Here is a 24,490-nt window from a genome sequence, read left to right as displayed (position 1 = left end):
CAGATGGCTGTAACATAATTTGCGAGTCTTAACTGGCACTTAACACTAACTACTTTCAATTTGACAAATACAATAAGACACCTATGTTGACATACACATAGTGCACTTAACTACTTTTATTTATGCAAGTGAGGTATTAAAATTGTCTTGAAAAGCAGACATCTAAAGAAGAGTAAATGGTATGAAGAAGAGAATAGTAGTCATTGCTTTCAGTGTTCAATGATTAGTAATTGTAGGGATTTTTCTTCCACCATCCTATCTGATAATTTCCATGCAAAGTCTCTGTCTTACTCCTCCACTAGATAGGTAGCTTGGGAACATTGGAGGAAATCCACCACTTTTTCAGCAAGAATTAATTATGAAGACTGGTTTTGTTTTTTGGAATGAAGTATAATAAGCTAAAAGTGTGTGCATGTCACACGCTGCGTATGGTACACTTTTAATATATACACTGTCATTATACATGAGCATTTTGTACATACACTGATACCACCTTCAGCAGGAAGTTAAAAGTCAATAGATAATGAACCTTGTGCTGTATCTTCCCTTCCTCTGACATAAATTTCACATGGAATCTCCTCCATCACCCTGTCTTCTATCACCTGCTCGGGGCAGTCGTGAGCTTGCTTGAAAGTGTAAGTGCTTTTCTTGAATGTGCTGTTAAAGGTTTTCATGGGCTGGGGCTGCGCAAAGTCATTGCGGAAGGGCAGGTCCATGGAGCTCAGGTTGGTCCTGCTCTGTTTCATGCTGGAGGCCTGGGAGCCACAGTGGTGGTCGTGAATGCATCTGGAAGCTGTTGAAGGGCGGCGCAGCTTCTGATAGTTTTCAAGTTCCTCTGATAAATCTGCCAAATCTGCAGAAATTTCTTTGTCCCTTAGTGAGAACAGTTCATAGTGAGGAGGATCAAAAACTTCCTGGAAACCAGTTTTATTGAAGGCAGTCTTGCAAGCCATAACCTTTTTGCGAGGTTGCTTTACTTGCACTAGAATTGAAATGATGAGAAGAACTAAAACTATCCCTGTTGTGATGCCAATGATTGTCCCATGGGTTTTGGTGATTTGTTCAAACAATCCAGTTCTTTTCTTTTCTGTAAAGGAAAAAAGTGATTATGACAAGATATTTATTAGTTTCTACGCTTTTGATAACATATTTAAACAAAGCAAGACTGTATTGTGATTGCCATACAAGTGATAAAATTACTTAATGGGACTGGAGGCTAGACCTGTATGTCAATGGGATTTGTCTAATTCCCTGTCATTAGTGGCTACCATATGATAATTCAGTGGCAGGTGCAACTGTCAACCAGTGCTCGCTGACTCAGCTGGGATGAGCCTTCCATCCTGAACCTTTACTGATGTCTATATTCCTGAATCCATGAGTTAAATAGGTTTAAATTAACCTTAAATGGGTTTAATCCAGCTACAGATGATGTTTCTCTTACCATGGCTGGCTCCTGCTGGTAACATTCCCCGTGATGTCAGTAGAAGAAAACCTAGATTTGAAATTGTCTCGTTCTTCTTTAAAAGTGAAACATTATCAGATATAAGAATGACTGCACTGTTTTCACATCTCTTGGAAATGTAATGGCTGTGTCTAGTGTGTAAGTCAGTTATACCTAATTCATCACAGTGAGCTTAAGTAAAGCTCTTATTCTAGTTCTAAGAGTCCAATGATGAAGTTATTTTCAAAAAAAAAAAAAAAAAAAAAAGATGGGGGATACACCAACCAACCCAAATCATTTGGCAATTTTGGCTAGTACTTCATGTGAAAACACACAAGATGGCAGCATCAGAACAAGATGGTTTTCCATATTTAAAATTCTTATTTGAAGATTAAAGTTTTCCAGTTGGACTCCAGTTCCATTAATGTTCTTGTCCAGGGGGACTGAGAGATCTGTACACTGCAACACTGGCTAGTGGGAGAGAACCATTTAAGACTATGAAGAAGAAAATGTAGTAGCCTAAATCCTGCATAACATTTTCAGGTATCTGGCTCCTAGCATCTGAATACGTGTGTTACATACCTAAATATCACACACAGCGCATGGGGAGAGTTATACACCATGATGTGTTATTTGAAACAATCCTTATGCTGAGCAGAGACTCCCAAACAGTTGGCTAATAAGAAATTACATTTCTGCTTTAGAGTTTGGGCTGTCTCCTTTGAGGTACTTTTTACCTTTGAAGTGCAGGAAGATATCTCCCCTTGTCCTGCCTATCTTAGATCCCAGTGGTGCCATCCATGGTGGGAGGTATGAATTTCACTGCTATGGCAGTTCTCTTTTCTGCATCTAGGTTTCTTAATTCTTGGCAGATATTTTAATCAAAAAGTTGTTTTGCAAAAGAGGATGTCTTCGCCAGTCTCTTAAAATAAATTGCACACAACTGACTTCTCTATCAATTTTTGTGTTACAGGGCTTAGGCATAAGTAGGTCACAATATGCTCAGATTTATGTAGCTATTGATATGGACTAAATGAGAACTCTGGGTGCCTGCAGGAACTGAGCACAATTGTGAGCAGCTCTCTTTCTAAGGCTAAGAATTGCTTATTTGGTTGCATCAGTCTCCCTTAGCTGGCAATGTGCATCTAGTCTTCAGCTGTCTCTTAATTTCTGCTGTGCAAGTATTACAGCAGAATTTAGATTGCATTCAACATAAAACGTGATGGGTTATTCAACATCAGATACAGCAATTTACAAATATTGGGAAAGACACAGTTTTTATGGAATTAATTTTTTTAATACTGCAGTAAATTAGTGAAGTGTGAATTCTAGGGGAGAGTCTAGAAAACAGTTGGTAAAAATGGGAAAGATGGTAAACTTAAGAGGGAATATTGAGTATTATCAAAGGTAAGTATTGTTTAGAGGAAGCTTAGTTTTACATTGCAAACTTGGGAGTAATGGACTAGTTTGTTGACTGGAAAACTTCCACAATGTGCCTTACAGAATATTTATTAGTGGTGTGAATTTCTTTGTTTACCTAAAATGCAATTAACAAGTAAGGTTTTTAAATGTTTATTTCATTAAAAAATGCAAGCAGCATTTTTGCATTGAAAACGAATTTTCTTTCAAGACTTTCTATAGAGAAGGTTTTGACCTTTTCTACAGCGCCGGTTTCTTTTTGAAATGGAATACGTATTTAAATCTTCTGGAGTTTTGTGTTCAGACTTATTGTTGCCATTCTATTTGTCAAAAAATCCTAAGCAAACAACCTCAAGTGTTTTTGTTCTATTGTTTTCTTTAGCAAGAAAAATTGTTGACCTTAGACTGGTTTTGTTCTAACTCTGACAACTGAGCTGTTCTTGAAGCACAGGAGAATGTCCGTGCTTTAACAGAAAAACAATTTCTTCAAATTATTTTCCTACAAAGCCTGATATTGAAACAAGTCTTTACTGTAGTTGTAATGATTGAAATAATACTCCCAAGCCGTGTTCTAGAAGCAGGAATTTACATGTGTCTGTATTCCATAAGTGTTTATTTCATGCTCCCTAACAATTCCTCCTTCCTCCCATCCTTTCTCACACCATATACAGCAGCTGAATTTATCCTGAAATAGCCCGTGATTTACAACTCTAAACAAATGTTTTAAAATTGTCTTTGAGGATTGTTGCTTCTATTTCAAGCCTGAGAGGTTTTTTGTGCTTGAAAACTTAGTTCTGTGTTTTTTCAGCTCTTTATTTTTCTCTCTAAAAGGCATTACCCATTCCTACAATCCTTGCTTTATTAAAGTTTAGCAATTGAGAGAATCCAGCCTCAAAATTACTAAATTCTAGTTCTTATCAAGCTGATATCCTTTTAAAATAAAGAGTATATGCTGAAGAGGAAGAAATGTAGTTAAAAGCACTAAGATCAATATTCAGGATGCTTACATGTGTCCTGAGTTTAAATAAAAAATTTGGAACACCTTCCTGAGATTAGTAGAATAGCTGTCTTCAGCATATTTCCAGGAAAAAGACATTTCATGACTTTCTTGAAAGGCAAACTGACCAGCCTAGCTCATAAAGGCTGTGGTTTGCACTATATTCACCTCTGCAGTGATTCTCATCCCAAGGGTATGCACAGTTCTGAATGCCATTGCAGACTAAAGAATTATTGATGCACATGTTGCTATGGCAGAAGTAAGTGTTGCCTGAGCAGGGAGCTGCAGGAGAGAAGAGAAAGAAAACATTCAGAATTTTCAGTAATTGATGCCTTGCAATAAAACTATTAACTTCCTATATCTGGGGTTTTTAACATGCATTCTTTCTCTATGTTTCAAACACAATCACTTCTCTTGCACATCACTATCTGATGCTTTTCTCTCTCCATGTAATTGCTTTCAGCAATTTCAAGATTATTAATGCTACAAAACCCATTCTTGCTCCAAAGGGGTAGGGAGCAAATAGAGACAGTCACAAAACACAGATGATGGAAGAAGGTTTTAGTATGTGTCTTAAAAAACTTAACACTTAAAAATCACATGCTCACTATCAATTATATATTTATTCTGTGGAGCATCTGCTGTGTGGATGTTGTGAAGCACTCCCTGAACATCTGCATTTTAGAGCCCATTACTATCTTAAGGCAAATCAGATTTCAGCTTGTGGAGGACTGTTTCAGTAATTGCAAGAGATTTCAATAACTAGAGGCATCTAAGTCATTCCTGCTTGTGAATCAAAAGCTCTTGGATCCTCCTATTAGAGCTAATGCAGGGATTGAGAGAGCACAGTTTAGCTTTTTATGTATCTATCTATATATAGTCAGAAATTTGAAGAAATAAATTAACTAGAAAGCTGCCCCATGTTTTTGTGAGTACTTGTTACAGTTCCTTGACATAAAAAAAAGATATTAGAAAGTAGTAATAATTCTTTTCAGGGTTTGTATCATATACATAGGGAATTATTTATAAATTCAGGGCACCAAGAAACCAAGAAATTGGTTTTCCCTTTGTTTCAGTAATGTGGTATTTTTATGATGGAAATGTCTGTTATTAGTGAAGCCACTTATATACATTCTACTATTGGGTTTCACAGAAAGAATGCGTTCTTGAGCAGTCTGGATTCTCTGAAACATAACAGGAAACGCAAAGGGTAGAGCAGAGGGAATGACTACTCCTGAACACTGCATTTCTCACTTAGTCATTCTGTTAAGTCTGAGAATCTCAATGACAAAAAGAGGGTTATGTCTAAAAGAAAAAGAACATTTGAACCTTTAATTTTGATTTTGCATTCCTAAATTAAATATGTATTGTCTTTCCATGGCTTACTCCACTGAAGCCAGGTAACCTACACTCATTGGTTTTAAGCTTTTGTATTTGCTGTTACTGCTTAACCCTGGCAATCTGGTAAGAACTTCCATACAAGAACTTGCTTTAATTGTAGTGCAGGTATGAATACAGGACATACTTTGAGGGTATTTTGGAACAGTTTATCTATGCAATCTCAGTGCTTAAAAATGTAATGGTAACTATCACATCACTTCCTTGCTCAAGTGAGCTGAGAATGTAATTGTTTGGAGAGCAGATCTAGCCTGAAGAGCACTGATTTAAAACAGGATCACTTCTTGAGAAGGTCAAGACAGGCCTGTTCTGTCAGTTAGGCCACAATGTAAACATATTAAACATATTCTCCTTCTCATTTCCCTGAACAGGTGAATTTTTTTACAGTTCTGTATTTGGTTGATGAATTCTGTTGCTTCTCCATCTGCCAGCACAGTCTCTATTTTACATGTTTGTGTAGTCCCTTTTAATTTTTGTGGGCATGGCTTTTGTTCACAGTTCATGAAGATGGGACAAATGGACTTATTTTGCTTTTGTTTGTTATTTGGGGAGTTTGAAGTCTAAAAGTCACAATGGTTGATCAATTCCAGCCTAGGACTTCAAGGACATAGCTGGACTCTTCTCATAACAGCTGCCCAAAAGTGGTGCAATGCTCACAGTGTTCTTTGTATCCAGCATTACTCATCTATTGAATCAAGCCAGGAATCAAATACATTGATTTTTCACATTGCTGTTAGCTGAATTACTTACTCAAACCTGCAAGCAGTGCTAGGTGTGTGTTAGGTGACTGTCATGCACTATTAGTTCATTTATGGAAATCTTTCCAGAAATATTGATCATTTTCATGGTTGGCTTCATGTAATTACAAATCATTAGCAAGGTAGAAGAGAAAGATAGTTTAACAATCTGCAAATAAAATAAGCTCAGATTCACTTTTTTTCAATTGCTCATGACTAGATTATATAAAAATACTTGAAACACTTTAAAGCCACATACTTTTCAACGACCCTATCCAAGAAAGGCAGTATCTCAGGTAAGTAACAATAACCACATACCTTTGCAGATGTTCTTCTGCCAATGACTTTTGAATTGCTTTAAACTCATAAATTTGGGAAGTTATCTACCTTTAGGAGTATTTAGTATTTCAACCTCTTGCATTAAAAACGCCCCACAACCCCCCAAAAAATCCAAACTCAACAATAACAAAAAACCTACTCCAATAATTATAATATAAATAGACAATTTCCCTGACAAAATCCATAGCGTTTTCTACATTGAAAGCTAAAATAACTTGCACTATTACCAATGTTAATAATTGTATTGAAATAAAAGCTTGTGGAAAAACAGATATCAGTTTTTGCAAGCTGTAGTTAAAACTGACATTTATGTAAATTCTCAATAGCTAAAGCTTATTAAATGCCTCTTGCAGGCTAAGCAATAGACTAGCTTGAAGTATGCAACTGTTCCTTACTACCATGTACTCAAAGTAAGCCAGAATATATTTCTCTTCTACATATCTGTTACTTTAGAAAGGTTGTTTTATAAAAAGTAGCTTTTCTCCTATGTTAAAATTTACTGGTTTATGGAACAGAACATAAAATATACCTGTTACCTGTAACTTGAACTTTTAGTGACCAGGATCACGTTTTAGTGACCTACAATTTAGTGACCAGGACCTCATTCAGGACTGGCTACAGACATGTTCTATCAGAAAAGTTTTTTTTTTTTGTCAGCAAATCTCTACTCTTTATTCTTCAAGCAGAACTTTTTGAAAACCTTTAGCACGAGCATAGGTCTGATTTCCTGAAATGGGAACATTTCATTCAGCTCTCTCCATGTATCTCAGATCTGCTCTGCAGTTCTGACCTCAGTCTGCTTTAGTGCCATACAAAAGGCACTGCAATGGTTCTGCAGTGTGGACAGTGTTGTCCTCTGTAAATATGTGAGGCAACAAAATTCCATTCAGGTACAACACCCTTAGAAGAAAAAAAATCTCAAAAAAAACCTGCTTTCAACAAATATCTTAATTTACAGTGAGAATAAAGACTCTCTAACCCAGGCTATGGAATCCAAACAAAAATCCAGATGGCATTTACAACTCAGCTTTAATTACAGGTTTCTTAAATAAACTTGAATTTAACTACTTCTCTATGGTTGTGCAACACCACAGGGCTTTGCTAAGGGAGCGCATGTGGGGTCCATTACAGCCAAATGCAGCTGAGGATAAGGGAACAGCTTGGTTGGAGGGCCTGTAGTTCCAGACCCACAATTGAAGACAGAGCTGTGTTTAGGAAGGAGAGCAAGACTTCACAGGATCAGGCATGTTTTCTACTCTTCTGAACATCCAGAGTGGCCTTAAGAAGAGCCTGTTGTGGTGTCTGGCAGGAAACTGGGCGCTAGTGGGAAAGCACGCCTCAGTCCCGCTGCTGTCTTTCTGAAATAAGTCTGTGCTCATTTGTAGGGAAGGATGTGTCTTTGTGAGAAGGATGTAGCCTAGGGCAGTATTGCTGAATTCAAATGGAAAATAAGCCTTTTAAGGATGGAGGAAAGCTTTTCTTCAGAAACCATGTCAGAAATGTAATAAAGCAATTATCTAATTTACCTGCTAGTATGGGAAGGAAACAGAAACAACCTTTTTCATCTATTCCTGCTGCTTAATATACAGCTGATGCTTTCCCTAAAATACTTGACCAGGAGAATGGGCACTTTTAGGTGTACTTACGATCCACAAAGGAGGTGAAGAGCATTCTGAAGCGGCTCAGCCTGCTGCCTTCATCGGCCCACATGCGCACCACGCCTGTCCCTGTCTGCAGCGTCACATCATTGGCCACCGTGCTGCAGAACTTGGCCTTCAGGTTCTCAATGGAACTGCTCCCATCATACACAGCAACAAAGTTCCTTTTGCATTCATTGGAATGCTCCATTTGATAGTCCAGAAATCGCATGTAGATCTGTTCAAAAAGAGGAATCAATGTCGTTAGGAGAAGAAATACTGAGAGGAATGTTTTCTTTCTTAGCAAATCTTTAATAAGATATTTTCTTCCCTTACACATAAATGTAATTCCCAATTCACAACACTTTTAAACTTAGATTTTCTCATTGGAGCATTACCTGACATTAGTCTTGGGTACCCATTTCACTTCTCCCTGTTCCCCAAAACAATCCTTATTGAAAAATTTACTTTATTTCTGCTCCCTTTGGAAAACCACTACAAAGCAACACACTTGGTGAAGTAACCCCCAAGAATTTATGCTAAATGTGAAGTCTGTTTCTTTAGAAAGAGATATAAGGAATGCATAAATGTACTGAAATAATTTTTCAAGTATTTTGACTGTTTTCTTTCTTTCTAATTCATAAAAACAATGTTAAAATATAGGGGAAGGAGTCTAGTCAGAAAAGCTCTGAAGTAAAATAAGGAAATTAAAATTTATTGCTTCAGAATGAAAGCTAATTACTGAACCATAGCTGTGTTATGGAAGACACAAACCATGAAGTCAGGAGTAATTTGAATAAAAATGGAAATGAGAGAGAAGTAAGCTGGCTGTGTAGGAAGAATTAATGTATTTAAGCTAATCTTAATACTTCTAAAAGCAGAAATCTAATCCAAGAGAAGGCAGCATATGTGTTAGAACACATGCAGCAAAGAAATTAGAAGATTGGGATGGTATTTAAAGAGTAAGTAAATAATTTATTTTGCTGGAGCAGGAAACTTGTGCAAGATTGTAATTCAGTTAAAATTACATTAACACATCAAAAGGCTTTTGAAAATCTTCAATGGCTGTATTGGAATTCTCAAAATCCTGAAAATTTTGAGATATGAAAGCAAGTCACTTCAGCACACTGCAAAGGCCATTTTACACTTTAACAATTCTTTGACAGCCACTGTGCTGCCAGAGAAGCAATGTGCCCAGGTGGAGCCTGAGGTGCTGCTCCCCCGTCCCCGAGCTCTCCTGCGTGTCCCGCCTGCACATCGGGGCTGTCTGAGCACCCTCCCCACCTCCTGTCCCACCTGCACCGGGGCAGCTGCAGAGGCAGAGCCCCTGCACAGGGAGCTGTGAGCATCTGCCCAAGGAATGGACAGAGCCCTGCACACGGGGCTGTGAGCATCTGCCCAAGGAATGGACAGAGCCCTGCACACGGGGCTGTGAGCATCTGCCCAGGGACTGGGACAGAGCCCTGCACACGGGGCTGTGAGCATCTGCCCAAGGAATGGACAGAGCCCTGCACACGGGGCTGTGAGCATCTGCCCAAGGAATGGACAGAGCCCTGCACACGGGGCTGTGAGCATCTGCCCGAGGAATGGACAGAGCCCTGCACACGGGGCTGTGAGCATCTGCCCAAGGAATGGACAGAGCCCCTGCACACGGGGCTGTGAGCATCTGCCCAGGGACTGGGACAGAGCCCTGCACACGGGGCTGTGAGCATCTGCCCAAGGAATGGACAGAGCCCTGCACACAGGGCTGTGAGCATCTGCCCAGGGACTGGGACAGAGCCCTGCACATGGGGCTGTGAGCATCTGCCCAAGGACTGGACAGAGCCCTGCACACGGGGCTGTGAGCATCTGCCCTAGGAATGGACAGAGCCCTGCACACGGGGCTGTGAGCATCTGCCCAAGGACTGGGACAGAGCCCTGCACAGGGAGCTGTGAGCATCTGCCCAAGAACTGGGACAGAGCCCTGCACACGGGGCTGTGAGCATCTGCCCAAGAACTGGGACAGAGCCCTGCACAGGGAGCTGTGAGCATCTGCCCAAGGAATGGACAGAGCCCTGCACACGGGGCTGTGAGCATCTGCCCAAGGACTCTGGGACCCCTGCTCAGGTGGAGTGCAGGAGGTCAGGGCAGATGAATCCCACTCCTGGGTTCTAGAACCCAGCTTGCTGCCCATTTGCCATAGCTCGCTACCAGCCACCTCTGGGAGACAAAACAAGATATTCCCCTCCCCATTCCTACAGCTATCAGGCTTTATTGAAAACATGGGAAAAGAGAAAGACTGGTGCCCTGTGGCTTTTCCTTTCCAGTGCTTCCAGAAACAGACTGGCCAGCACTGCCTTCCCTTGCCCATTCTGTCTGAAGGTGCAGCCAGTGCCATATTAGTTCATGCCTCACCTCACTGTTTCGTGATTTTCAGCACATGTATTTTTTATTTTCTTCCATTATCTTTTTCTTCCCCTCTGCTGTTTTTGTTAGGATTTACTGCTGGAAATTCTCACCTACATTGAGAACATGTTTTCCATTGATAACTTATCTCAAAAACATGCATGTGAGCTGTAATTGCTAGTATTTGGACTGAGAGATGGTATTTTCCTTTAATGATTGACTTCATATATCTGCTGGAAAATTACAATGGAAACTAAAAATAATTTAGCACACTTTTAGTAGAGCTATTATTTGTATGATAACAAAGGAATAATCCCATTAAAAGTGCTCACCTCTTCACATGTTCCTTTGGATTAATGTGCTAGAGAAGTATAAAAGGCCCTTACTCTTACATTAGATTGATTATTCTGCTAATTTTATGAAATCTGGATGTAATTTATTAAGTGTCTGCTATACACATTTTGAAAGTACTTTCATTGCTGCACTTGTGACAGTTTTAAAAGTTTATTTTTATTACAAAATCAAATTGAGGACTTTAAAAATGTCTATGCTTATTTTTCTCAAGAGACTGCACTGTATCAGATCTAATGGATTTTATCATCATAATTCTGCCTGAATTGAAGCTTGAGAAACCACTGTCAGAATACTAAGAATTATTTTTCTGTAATGTTTTAAATCAATAATTTAGGATGATGATCTAATTTCAGGACTCACCCAACTATAACTCTGCCTTCTGGCAACATTCAATAATTTATTAAAATACTTAAGCACAAGACCTGGTGCACTCAATGGCAATGTAGAGAGAAAATGGGTTTGTTATTGTTTCTGGAAGAACTGCGTCTATTACTTAGACTAGTATGGGGCTCTTGGGAACTGACTCACTTCCTCAAAGGCTCAAATATATTAATGGACTTTTAATTTCTTTCATGTCTTGTCCTCTTCTTGTCATCTTTTTGGTTACTGTTTTAGAATGCACTTGCAAGGTGGTTACACGGCCGGTTGGTTAAGTGTTAAGAGTGTGTAAGAAGGCAAACGGAAGGTCTGTTGTCTTGGCAGCTACTGCTTCAAAATATTTTTTAATTTTTATGTGTGTGCAAGCAGAAGCAAAGTTAAAGATGTGTATTCTCTATGGAGAAAAGTATATGCTCTTCTGTGCAACTTATTTAATTAATATTATTCTGAAACTAATATGATTCAGGCTTTAGCTATTGTATTTTGGGGTTGTGAATAGGATTTTATCCTGCTGTCTGCCTAACAAGGTAAAGCCTTTCCATTTAGTTCAGACTGCTGATGAAAGTGGGTTTCAAGCTGCTGGATTGTGAATTACATGGGAGAAGCAGGCACATGTTCTGTTGACTTTGAACAGAACCAAATTCTCCAATAGAACCACTGGAGGCAAAACGTTCAGTTTTGGCAGATGAGATTTACTGGAAATTATTGAAGATGTCAGCCAGCATTTTTGCCTGCAGTCTTCCAATAAAACCAGGATCCAAGTCAAATGCCCATGAAAAATTTTGCTTAAACAGTTCTCACAGTTATTTGGTATTTGAAGCTTCAAATAATAGGAAACCAGCACTATGGAGTTATATAATTTAATTTCAGAAATAATTCTCTCTCTGGATTTCCTAAGCCACTGCTACATGACTCATTTCAGTAAAGTACAACATTATGCAAATCACAGTTAGTGACCATTACCTGTTGCTGCTGCCACAGAAACCCATTATATACTGAATTATATGAACAAAACCCACCTTAGCATTTGGAGTGGCTTTAATTGTCCAGATACAGTCAACTGCTTGTCCTGGTTTTGTTTTTCCTTCTTGTTCTACTTGACTGGAACGTACTATTCCATCAGCTCCTGAGAGCTCAAACTGGCAGTCTAGGGAGAAGATAAACCTTGCTGTCAAATGCAATATGACATTAATTTAAAATTTCATGTATGAAGAAATTGTTACTGTAATACTATACCTGGGATGGGATTTAAAATACCTCCTAGGTAAGTGAAGTCAGGATCTGTAATAGAAAGAAGTCATGAATCACAAGGGCTATCAGTGCTTGAGAATCACTTCAAGCTTTAGTATTATCTGCAGATTACGTCCATTTTTTATTATGTCACAAAAAAAATTGCCAGAAAGTTTACTGAATCAATTGGAGCATGTAGAGACAAAGTTTTTTTAGATGAGAACATTATTCCACAAAGATTGACCTTATCTGAAAAACGTAATTCTACCCTGACAGCTCAGATTTCTAGCATAACACCAAAAATTACTATTCAGTATTCTGGTCCTACATTATATTCTGAATTTAACTGTGTTAGTTTTCACTGAAACCGCCAGAGTTCCACAAGAGTACAGGGGATCTTTCTCTGTGCAAAAAGCTTATTTAGATTTATTTTATCAGACTGCTGTCTGTGTAGTTCTGAACAATTTGAACTGAGCTTATATCAACAATTTGAACTGAGCAGAATATATCAACACTTAGAAATTGCTAACTGCTCTTTCAAAAGTACATGAAGAAGGCTGTTCAATCCTAAAGGTACTTTTCCCTGGGTTACCTGTCTCTTGTATTAGGCCATGTAGAACAGCTCTAGACATGGTTTAGGAAATGCTGTTCTAGGCAAAGAAAGCACTCGTTCATACAAAAGTGCACACTGGTTTGGTACAAAGTTCTTTTCCAAATGAAGGTCCAGAGTTTAGCTGTTTCTGTGATCCTATAAATTATTTTTTCTGTAAAAGAAGTTCATCACTTCCCCTAGAATGCCTCAGTCCTGAGCTTAAGACTCAGCACAGTTCAGAACATGCCTTCTTTGTCCTCCTCTTTTTATTTACCTACAGTGAAAATCTATGATCACTGTATGCAAAATTCTGCAAGGTTTTCGACCTTCTTTGCAAGCTGATTTTTTTATGAAGCAGGCGATGTGCATGTGTTCCCTTTCATTTTCACAACTGTAAAATATTTTACCAGACTTCATATAAATGAACAGGAAGGAAAAGAAAAATATCTGTCCTTCAGTTGCTGTAATCTATTGTGAAAATAATATACAGTTTAAATGTATATTTAAAGTTCCAGCCTGCAACTATGGTAATTTAGTTTTGAAAGTGATGTTGATGAAATAAATGGCTTTGGAAATGGACTTAGCAAAATGCATAAGTACTGTCCCTGTGAAAACATTTTATCATGTAATTGCCAATGGTCTGGTCACCATGTTAATCTGAAGTTTCTGAGTCTAAATCCCTAAGCAGTAATATATAATCATGAATTGTGTTTTCATGTGCTCTAGGGGTAAAGATAACATTAAGAATTTATGTTTGTGTATATATATATCGAAGTGGTAGAGCTGACATTTGTGTATTGCCTTTTGTCCCAAAGGACAATAAAATGCTGATAACTACCTGTGTAGTATCTATGAAGTACAATAGTCAAGCACTGCACAAGGACATCAGGTCAAGTTTTCATGTAAGAAGGATGCCCTGCCAGGTTTAAGTAGCTCCACAGAGCAGATGTAATTTTTGTTTGTCTAAAGGCACTGTCAGCACACTGTCCTCTCCTTTGCACCTGTGAACTACATAGCACTTTGAGCAAAGAGCAGCTCTGTTGTCTGAGCCCAAGGGTTGAGGGAATCCAGTAATACTGAGAGCTCATGCTTAGACTGTGCAGATATTTGCTCTGGGTTTTCAGAATGGAGATTTTATATGTTGTGCATCTGGCTGGAGTGCTATTGTAAAGTTGGTTCAGGTGTTTTTGTTCAGGTGTTTTTGTCCAATGCCTTACATGCCTAGAAGAGAGGCTGGTGAAAAGGCAGCTCTTTGCTTACATTGTCTTTCCTTTCCTTCCACTGGTGAAACTGGTGCAAGTAGAGAAATAAAGAAGGGCACTGCTGAAGACTTCAGCATGAACAAGCTCAACTGTCTTCCTCACTAGGAAACTACAGACCTGCAATTTCCTTCAGTCAAGATTCCCCAAGTGTTTTTAGCCATGTGCCATGTAGGATTAGCAGGACTGAGACTGTGGCTATCACATTGTCACTGTGCCTCTGTAAGTGCCCATGCTGAAATGCAGCTCTAGGCTGAGAGGACAAACACATCCACACAGCTCAATGGGAGCAGATAGACATTAACTCCATCAGAATTTTAGACATCTTTACCTGGTATAAATGAGTACTTTGCTTGAAATCCCTTTCCTTCCAGCTCCTCATCAGAAATAAACTTGATCCACATAAATCTCCCTGTTGATCTAATTAGTGCAGGACTTTTCAGACCACAGTAACGATTAATGAGAGGGGAGAACCCAAAAGGTCCATCTCGAACCTCCAGGTGATCAAACCGACATTCAAATGAGGGTTCTATGTAATAAGGTTCATCAAAGGTCAACTCAATTCTTTGTCGTGGAGCAGCTAGGCATAAAAAAAATTGAGCAAAAGATTAAATGAAGATCTTGATAAAAAACACAAAGACATGAAGTAATGAAGAGACAGGCCTCCAAAACAGCAAGATAAAAAAGAAACTGGAAACTTCTCAAAGCACATCTGCAGTCTGCTACAAAAATTTTAAAAATTATTTTCTAAAAGTTACTTTTAAATAGAATCATACAAATTTTTTTGCTTGCTCGTCTTAATTGTTGAAAATTCAGAAATAACATTCATTTAATGCAGCATATATAACAGATATGAACATATATACAAAGGTATTCAAACAAGGTTAAATATTAAGATATAAATTAAAACAAGTGCTCTGTGAAAGCAAAACACATAAAAAAGGACAAAACACTGAGCTATGCAGAAAATAATGAAAAAGAGAAACGTAGGAAGAACTACTCAATATTTCTTAAACATAAAGTCCAAATTTGTTGATCTTTTCACAAAAGACATCTTTTATTAGAATATTCAGAGAAGTGTAAGTGCTTCATATATGTCAATGATATGCAGGTGGCCACAGAAGGTGGTGAGTCTGAGTTTGTGGCAGCCTAACATCAGGATTGGGATCAGAGCCCTAAGTCCTGACTGTCACATCTGTGGTTTGGATCCCAGAACTTTCTCCTGTATGAATGGCTTCAGTGTTCCTCGTTCTTGGCATCGGCTGTGCTACGTGAACTTCCCGATCCTGGCTGGCTCTGGAGTGACAGCTCTGAGGAATCACACGCTGCCTGCTTGTCCTGAATGCCAAAAGGATTTACTCTGGCATCTCCAACCCTCCCAGCAGACCTTCTGCCTCACTCACAAGAGCTACACGCATTTGGAGCTGCTGGGAATGTTGGCAGTGCTCTGCATGAAGGAGCAGATCTTGGCTAGAAATTCTGGAGGGCCTTGGCCCCTCTCAGGCACCCAGAGTGTTTCTGTGGAAGGAGTGAGGAGAGCTGGAAGCTGCTCCTGTGCCCCAGCCCTGCAGCAGGACAGGCTGGCTGCTCCCCGGGGCATTCCTGGGCAGGAAAGGTGCAAAACCAAGATGTGCATGGGAACAAGCAAAAAGGAGGGGCCAGCGAACCACTGCTGTGCTGTACAAATAAAAACTCATCAAACCTCATTACTTGAAATATTTCAATTAATTGATATGAATCTGATGATTAGGCTGACTAATATTTTTAGCTGACTTCAGTGGGGTTTGGGTGCATTCTAATAAGAGGAAAAATAATTGGAGTGTCTCAAGTTTTGCAGCCTTTATTTAAGATATTCTCATTGGAATATGGTTTTATTCTAGTTAATGACATTTTTTTGTTCTCATCACATTCTTTTAATAGTGACCTCAGCAGTGCTAACAAATCTCTATATTTTTAGTACAGTGCTATGGCAGCCAGATATATCTTTTTATTAATGAAGGACAGCATAAAGGTTTTCTGCTGGTGAGATAGAACATTACAGCATGGTATGAAAGAGCCTTCATCTTTTGCAATCTATTATCAGTGATATTAAGGTAACAGGCTACAATTTTTATCTTACTAATTCCCTGTCTTCACAGATTACAGTAGATATGCTGCTGCTTTTCCTGGCTGTGGGGATACGTCTTATTCTACATAGCTAATATCTTAATGTTTGCATTTCTTATTTATTTGTTGTTATTACTTGAGAGAGAAAATTTAGCTTCTCGTTCAAGTAAATGACTGCAGAATTCATTATATTACCAGTATGGCCATGCAATACTTTACAGCAGGGTAAGATGACAGTTTAAACAGCTCAAGATTTTCCATTTAACAGTAAGATTACAGCAAAACAAAACAGAAATGAAGCATGTACCTTCTAGGATATAGATGCACTCTTGATTAGGTGGGTACATGTTTGGGTAGTTTGGTGAAGCAAAATGTCCTCCATTACTGGTCCGGACCCAGTTGTCACACTGGGTGGGAGGAATGCGATTCACTCCAATGTTTTGCCCACCTTAAGCAAAAAGAAAAAAAGTGATCAAATAAGTTTCTTCTACGAGCATGCAGATTTGATAAAGCAAAATTCTGGCATGACACATAGCCTATAAAGAAGAAAGTAATGTATTTTGGTTGCAAGCCCTCTTGTAAGGCACTCATTAATATCTATCTAAGAAAATCTTTTGTTTAATTTTGTGGTGGGGTGTATCCTAAAGAAATAACAGTTTTTGAATATTAAATATATCCAGAGATCCTTGGAAAGGAGAGGGAGTAATTTTTTTTTTTTTTTTTACCCAACTCAGTTCAGGCTTTTGATACTCTTCTTTCTAAGTGAAATAGTCACAGTGGCTGCCAATACCATTATTTTATTGGTTATGTCATCTCCATTCCTATGTAAATATAATCAGAAATATTTGTCAGCTTTCATTGGTTTTGACCCTGATTCCAGAATATGCTAAGGTGGGATATCTATTTACAGTATTTTGGGAATCTCTGACATTCTTAAGTACCTTTGGCCCTTCTCCTTGGTATCCACAGAATTGGAGAGAGTAAGACACAGGATATGTATCTTCTGCCAGATATTTCCTAAACCTCACAGGATACTCATAGTGTTATTGATATTTACACAGTTTTAATTTGCAGACCTGTGAGAGGACATCCATGCTGGTACAGGTCTTAGATGCCTCCAGTAAATTACATCACCTTCCACTGGTACCTTGACAGCTTTTTGATTTATGGGGGTGAAAACTCTCTATCTTCTGCAGAAATTTTTCAAGGAAATTCTGTAGGTGGCAGTTCAAGGAATTCTTCTCTCTTAAGTGTGGGTAATCCCACATATGAAAAAATAAGGTTTGTGAAATTGATTCCTTCCCCACTCAGCAGGCTTCAAAAATGTTTGTGGGTGGACCATTTGAAAAGCTTGTTGTCAGATACAGAAAACATGAATTTCTGTGGTGGTTTCTTTCCCACCTCTAACATCTAAAAGTGTAGAACTTTACCTAGGAAAGTGAAACTTCCATCTTCTTTGTGACTGCATGGCTTTGTTCATTTGGGAGAAAATGCAGCAAATGGGGGAAAATGGAAAATCCTGCAATTCATACTGGTAATTCAAGAGCTATTCATACCTGAATACAAACATTTCATTTCACTTATATTGCTCAATTAAAAGTTATAAAACTGTTCCATTTTTTGAGAGAAAATCACCAAACTAAAATTGTACCTTGTGTCTTCTGTGCAACGGCAATGCCTTCCACTACCAGGATTGTTACAAGCAACACTGATGAGAGAAATTGGACAGGAAAAACATCAGTAATTCTTCAAAGTTGTAGATCATTTTCTGCAGTCCCAGTTCATGCAAATCCTGGCATCACTAACCAAAACAACTCAGAACATACAAAAAGATGTAATTAATTCATGTGTTTTCTTTAAAATTTCAACTTAGGAAACCAGTGCAGTCTATGTGCACTGCTGGTCCTTCTTCAGGTTCCTCAAGAAAGTGTGTATGAGAACAGCAATTCATTGTTTGAGGGGACTTCTAAGAATATTTTCTAGAGTTTACCTGTTGTCTATAAAACTTTTATATCCTGAAACAAGATGTTTCACTGCTATAATGAATCATATTCATCCTAAAACTCTATTTGCATAATGTGTGCAAAAGACTTCTCCAGCTTCCAAGAAATTAATCCGGACCACAGGAGACATTGCATGGTCTTAACCCCTCCATACATTTCACAGATTTGTGCCTGCAAGACTGGTTGTTGTGATGCTGCCACACAATACCAGTGATTCCTGCAAATGATGAGGCAGTAGAAAATGGGCAGATGCATGTTCTGGAGATGGACAGCCTCCCTCTCTCTTTCCTTCCTTTCTGGCTGTTTTACTTTTGGCCTTTCCCATACATTTACACATTCCCTGCACCCAAGAAGCATCCATATGAACAGCACGTATGAAAAACTCCATATTCCACAGTCCATCAGCAATTTTAAAGCAGCCTTAATGTTTAGATTGTCCCAAAATGCTTTGTCAACTTTGTCACTTCAAATTGTTTAGGATTACCGGGAGGGGGAGAGAGAATGAAAAAGAGTAAATTAATATGCTACTCTTCAAATCTTTCATTTGCTTGCATCTGGAGTATCTCAGAAATTCTGGCCACATCTCTTACAGAAGTACCTAAGCAGGGCTGGACTGCCCTGGACGGAAGGCAGCTGAGGGGAGATAGGACAGAAGTTACAAAACCACAGGTATCACTGAGATTGAGAACTGAGCAACTACTGCTTGTCTCTTTCAGTAGCGAACCAGAGGGTGTGAGACAAGCAAGCAGGTGGCATGTTCAAATTAAACAAAGATTTTTCTTTTTTTTTTTTTTTTTTTTTTTTCAATGCACATAATTCATAATGCATCCTTGAGGTAGAAAATTCTGTTTCAGAAACCCCTTAAGCCGTAAGTTGTTGGAAGTCTGGGATGTATTTGGGGCAAATATAATTTGCTCTATTTTTATACTCATTCTGTTTTTATATCTCTGTAAAAGAAGATACCAAGCAAGATGGACCTTTGATGTGACCTGGTATGGCCCTCCCCATGTTCTTAATCTACTTGTCAGGCAGGCATGGCCTTAGCACTGCAGGGCAAAAAAAGAGATTTCAGCAGGAATTTTATTGTCACTTTCAAGAAATTAATTTTATTTTCCTAGCCTTCCTGCCTTGTTGCTCAGGCATTTCAGTGGCTCAGTTGAAATGGCATTTTTTCCATCTGTGCTTTTCCCTGTGTTGCTGCTGGACTTTGAGCCCTTTGGAGCTGCAGAGTGAGCATGCACTGACTGCGAACCACAGAGATCTTGCCTCAACTCATCCAGATGCTCCTCCAACACCAGCATGGATATATTATCTTGGGAAAAGATTAAAGGAATCAAAGTCTGCTCCTGAAAGTGTCCATCCAGCATTTATGTTTTATTTTGTATGTTTCTGCTGCCCTTTCTTCTCTCTACCCATACTGAAGTAGACTGTCTTTCATTCTGAAACTTTCCTCACCAACAACTGCTTTTTCCTATGTAAGTCAGTTCATAACTGTGGGTGTTTTCTAAAAGACCATATGGGTCTTGCAAACAAGTGCTATGTTCTTAGAAGCTTATTTGATTTTTAGGGATGGATTATGTTAGAGTAGGTGAAGATTTAAATAGTTTTTCAATTTCCATCTTTGCAATAATTCTGCATTTTCATCAATATTAATATACTTAAAAATATACTATCTGTCATTATCCAAATACAAAGCAGATGCTGCTAATCATTACTGACTCACCCTAGACTGAAAATTCCTCCTTCAGAAGAAAGTATCTAGCACCCATTACTGGTATTCAGTTATGGACGTTCACTAGTCTTTAAAGCAAATGAACAAATATCCCATCTTTATTAACATATGATTGGCATTAGTTTTCAGCTGGTTTTAGTTTTTACTATTCCTTACATAGATATTATTTCTCAATTATTTACAGTTTATTTTTGCAGCTTCTCTGTTTAAACTGTACACTGAAAAATGTGAGTTTATGAGTTGCATGAACTTCCAATGCATTTGTACTCCCGAGATCACTTGTTCCTAACAGAGAATCTTGACAGTGGTTATAAAGTTGTCAATCTCCTTTCTTACTCTGGTTTTGGTGCAACACTTCAATGTTGACTTTTACTGTTAAAGTAAAGGCAGTTTCCCCAATCCTGTGTAAATCATGTGGCAGTATGTTCTATTGCATTCACCTTTCTTAAAATGTGCTATGCCCACCCTCTGTTTTGCAAGGACAGAGCAAGCTCTGTGTAACTTACGCTGCTTCTCAAAATGCAAAAAGAGCTTTGACTTTTTTTATTAAAGCAAACACACAGAGAAATGTGAGTGAAATTAACATGTGACTAACAAAATGAATGCAAATAGTTACTTTCAAGTAACAGTGAAAAATTGAGGGTTTGTTGGTTTGCTTTGGTTTTTATTTAATACAGTGCTTTCCTATGGCTACCACTGTTCCAATACACTATTTTTAAAAAATTCAGTATGCATCTACATTTATATCAGTGATTGTACTGGTGGAAACAACATAGGAATTAACTAACACTAACTAGTGTTACACTAACCATTCATTTCCCTTCCTGCTGATGTGGATGAAGAAACAACCCCCCCTAAAAGGACTTCAGAAGGCCTGATTGGCTTTCACTGGAGCTGTGCTGTTTCTATAAATAGTCCTGTATGTGTGTAAATGCAAACAAACAGTGCCTATTCCTTGCAGAGCAGCATGGATATGCAGGCAACTGCACAAGATATGGGTTGAATATTTGTCTTACTGTCTTCCTTTTGTCATATTATATGGATGACTGGGAAGGTGTGGGCCACCTTCTGTTTGTTCCCTGCCCTTTCCATCCTCTTCAGTTTTAATCTCTTTCACCTCGTTCTTGCCCTTCCCTGGCAATGCCCATCCTCCTCATGCTCTCAACAACCCTTAAGATGCATTCGGTAGCCCAGGTAGCAAATGTTCCAGGGTCTTCCTTTGGCACTACTTTTATCCTGGGTGACTGTATGATAAAGAAAAGAGGTGTCTCTGGTCAATGGTCTGGATGTGTGCTGTCTTCATCAGTGAGGCATTGCTGGCAAAAAGGTGGAGAGGACTTACCTGGTCTTCCTGAGAGTACTGGGTAGGATTGCCTGAGGTAGTTTTGCCTTAAACTGAGTGCATTGTCATGACACAGTATAATGTGGGAAAGCCAACAGGAGTTAAGGGGCTGTAAACAAGGTCTATCAATACTCAAGATGAAAAGAAAAGGAAAAAAAAAATCAGTCAGGGTATTTTTAGACCTTTCAGACTGATTCCATTAACTCATTTTTGTGTGCATTTTAAAAACAACAAAGCAATCTCTTGCTGTCCTAAATTCATACTACTTCCTAGAAAAATAATTTCAAATCTCTGAGACTAATTTGGACAGTACAAATCCATAAGGAGGAATAGGAGAGAGACAAATCCTGGAAGTTGGTGCAGTAGAGAGCCATTTCTGAACCACTGTCTGGGAGTGCAGAAGGGACACACTCACAGCAATTAGAACAGACATGAGAGACTGAACCACTTTCACTAACAGTCTTGTAGCACTTCAGAAGGATGAAGAATGATCTTCATAAACTGCAGTTCAATTAATAAACTGCAATTCAAATAGCTATTGTGCACCTGAACTTGAAATGGGACACAGTATTCCTCTGCTCCTTTTTTCCTCTTCTAAAGTCTCTTACAGATCTCTCTGACATGACAATTCTTCAGTGTGGATGAACTAGGCTTAGCTCTATAGTCTATTATGGCACAGGAAGCACAAGTAGTGAGTAAAGATGCCACTTGAACATGGCTTGCTGATGTAAGCAACAGCACAGTGCAGGATTGCACTGAATATCAAAGGGATTCAAGGAGAGAGCTGACTGTTTTGTTTTTACTGGAGGAGTATGAGAATTCTCCCAGAGGAGCCTGAGCTACGGGACACTGACCTTATGAACTTAGAGATACTTAGGTGATAAATGTAATAAAAGTTAGTGCTTCTGCACCTTCCAGTGAGCTCCCCCTTGATCTGTACCCTGCAGAAGAGGCCATTCTTAAGCCAATAGCAGCATGCACACAGAGGCAGAGACTGAGGAGCTTCTTTTATTCATCAATCTGGTATCTGTACTTGTATTTCATGAATTATGGTGCACACTCTTGTACTACCATTTAGAGCTCTGATAGTTTATACCTGTATGAGCATGAACTGGAAACCAAGAAGAAGCAGCCAGCTTCTGTTTTAAAAAGAATGGATTTTTCATTTTCTTCACTTCTTTGCATTAAATATTTTAGACCACATAGCCTGCAGATAGCTGTATAAATTTTGAAAAGTGAAGACACTTTTCAAGTGAAGAAACATACAATTCAAGTTCTTACTATTCTGTTGCTGAAGTAGGCTTACAGAATAACGTAAAAGAAGCCCCTGAACTGGTGTAATAAACTGCATTGTTTGCGGAAGTCAAGACGTTCTTTGTTGGCATTTCCTAAATTTTTTAAAGTAAATCTAAGCTGAAAAAGAAAAATGAAGGCAATTTCTGCATTGGAGTATATATAGGGAGGTTCACAAATGTGTAGCTCCTACTTCTCTTTAAAAATGAGAATACTACAGTTAGTTTTGCAGTAAATGGGTGCTCAACCCAATACTGAGAAATCAGCATGTTGCTTAGATAAACAAGTGCTTTAGGCTGCAAATCTGACATATGCTTGTACTTTATGGCAAAACATATTCTTCAGATTTCATGGGATACAGTTCAGCTCTGAGCTCCCTGTGATATATCTTTCCCCTGCTCTTTCGGCATGCTCTAGGGATCTTCACACAGAGACAACAGACTCGATTTGCTGTGCAGCTCTGAGAGCAGTGTCTGTCTTCAGTGATGACAATGGGGGATCTATGCATGCAGGGCAAGCTGAATATCAAACTGGGGAGCAGTCGGGCACAGCTGAGAAACATTCCACCATTTTTAAAAATAAAGACTTAATCTTTTAGAGTATTACACATTCTTAGGATAGTGGTAGCCAGAATCCTAGGGATAAAGATGACAGACTTTGCTTAAAGCAGGATTCATTGGATCTCTGTGCTCTGCTCCTTGGATTAGGCAGCACCTTGTACACACACAGTCCAGAGATGGTAATTGGCAACCCACGGGTCATGCATGTTGGAAGATCTTGCCAGGATGCCTGCTTCTTTCTGGCAGATACAGCCTAGAGTAACAAATGCTTGATCTTAATTATGTACTCTGTTTTGCCTTATGGGAATGGTTCCTTTTCTGTGTATTCTTCTTAAACTTAGCTCCTCATTTGCCCTGTGTACTAAAATTAGCGTTACTTTCAGCAACTGCTCATCACAGTATTTCAGGTTTTATATCCATTTTTTAATCATGCATCTAAACAGTAATATTAGCTATTTAATGTGCTGGGGACATTTATGATTATTATATCCTATCCTATTATCTGGCCAACATTAACTACATGTTTTGGTTGCTTGTAAGGACTCTGATCAAGGATTAGTTGCTGCACAAATTCAAAGTGAGTGATTGACTGGTGGGTGGTCTTGTAAAGAACTTGTGCATTTTAGACAGACAGGTAAAGTGTCCAAACACTTTGCATTTCATGTAATTCTGTGCCCATAGTCACCTCCTTTTCTTTCAAAAAGCTTATTAACTGCTTTAGGATTCAAGCCATTTTTAGCTCAGAAAAACACACTAAATTTCAAGGAATGGGATTTTTCTCTCTCTTCCTAGCATTTGCTATGTTTGTTAACTGACAAAAGGAATGCTGGATTGCATCTGTTGCTGCTGTATTTAAGGCTAACCATTCTGTTGCTGAGGATGAAAACATGTCAGTTTTTGAATCCCAAGTATTTTTATAGTTCATAGCCTGTATACATTCCTTAATCTATTGCAGTCTCAACAGAACATTTGCAGATTGGTGAAATGAGTATCAAAGAGCATTTAAGGTGGCTGCCTACAACTCCTATTAACAGCTCCAGTGGTTTCCTCATATTGGAACATACAGCAGGATTGTCACAGAATAAAGTACAGGGATGAAGGTGTGCATCAGGCAAGACATATTTTAGCTGGTTTAAGTCTTACCCAGAGCATGCTAGTGAAGCTGCCAACACATTTTTAATCCTTCTCACAGAAGCTTGATAGCAGAAGTGGGCTTCACCAGCTATTAACAGTGGCTCTGGTGCCTTCTAAGATCCAAATCTTGTTAGCCATTAACTGCCAGCAGGAT

General features: G+C 38.8%; 1 protein-coding gene across 2 annotated transcripts in view; it reads right to left on the bottom strand.

The window, feature by feature from the left end:
* Nucleotides 1-502: 502 nt before the first annotated feature.
* Nucleotides 503-24,490, bottom strand: part of NETO2 (neuropilin and tolloid like 2) — a 29,547-nt gene continuing 5,559 nt past the window's right edge. Inside the window, exons 2-9 of one of the 2 annotated variants that reach the window (XM_084215156.1) lie at nucleotides 17,924-17,980; nucleotides 16,580-16,720; nucleotides 14,498-14,746; nucleotides 12,322-12,366; nucleotides 12,105-12,232; nucleotides 7,978-8,206; nucleotides 4,026-4,139; nucleotides 503-1,087 (exon numbers count right to left, since the gene is read on the bottom strand). In XM_084215156.1, the coding sequence (XP_084071282.1) occupies nucleotides 507-1,087; nucleotides 4,026-4,139; nucleotides 7,978-8,206; nucleotides 12,105-12,232; nucleotides 12,322-12,366; nucleotides 14,498-14,746; nucleotides 16,580-16,720; nucleotides 17,924-17,980 (1,544 nt within the window). In that variant the 3' untranslated portion in view covers nucleotides 503-506. The remainder of the gene's footprint in view (nucleotides 1,088-4,025; nucleotides 4,140-7,977; nucleotides 8,207-12,104; nucleotides 12,233-12,321; nucleotides 12,367-14,497; nucleotides 14,747-16,579; nucleotides 16,721-17,923; nucleotides 17,981-24,490) is intronic. The other variant, XM_084215157.1, reaches the window with a different exon arrangement.

This window comes from Fringilla coelebs (genome assembly GCF_963513975.1).
Source record: "Fringilla coelebs genome assembly, chromosome: 14".
Lineage (NCBI taxonomy): Eukaryota > Metazoa > Chordata > Aves > Passeriformes > Fringillidae > Fringilla > Fringilla coelebs.
The sequence above is the reverse complement of the archived record's forward strand: the minus strand, read 5'-3'. Positions and strand labels throughout refer to the sequence as shown.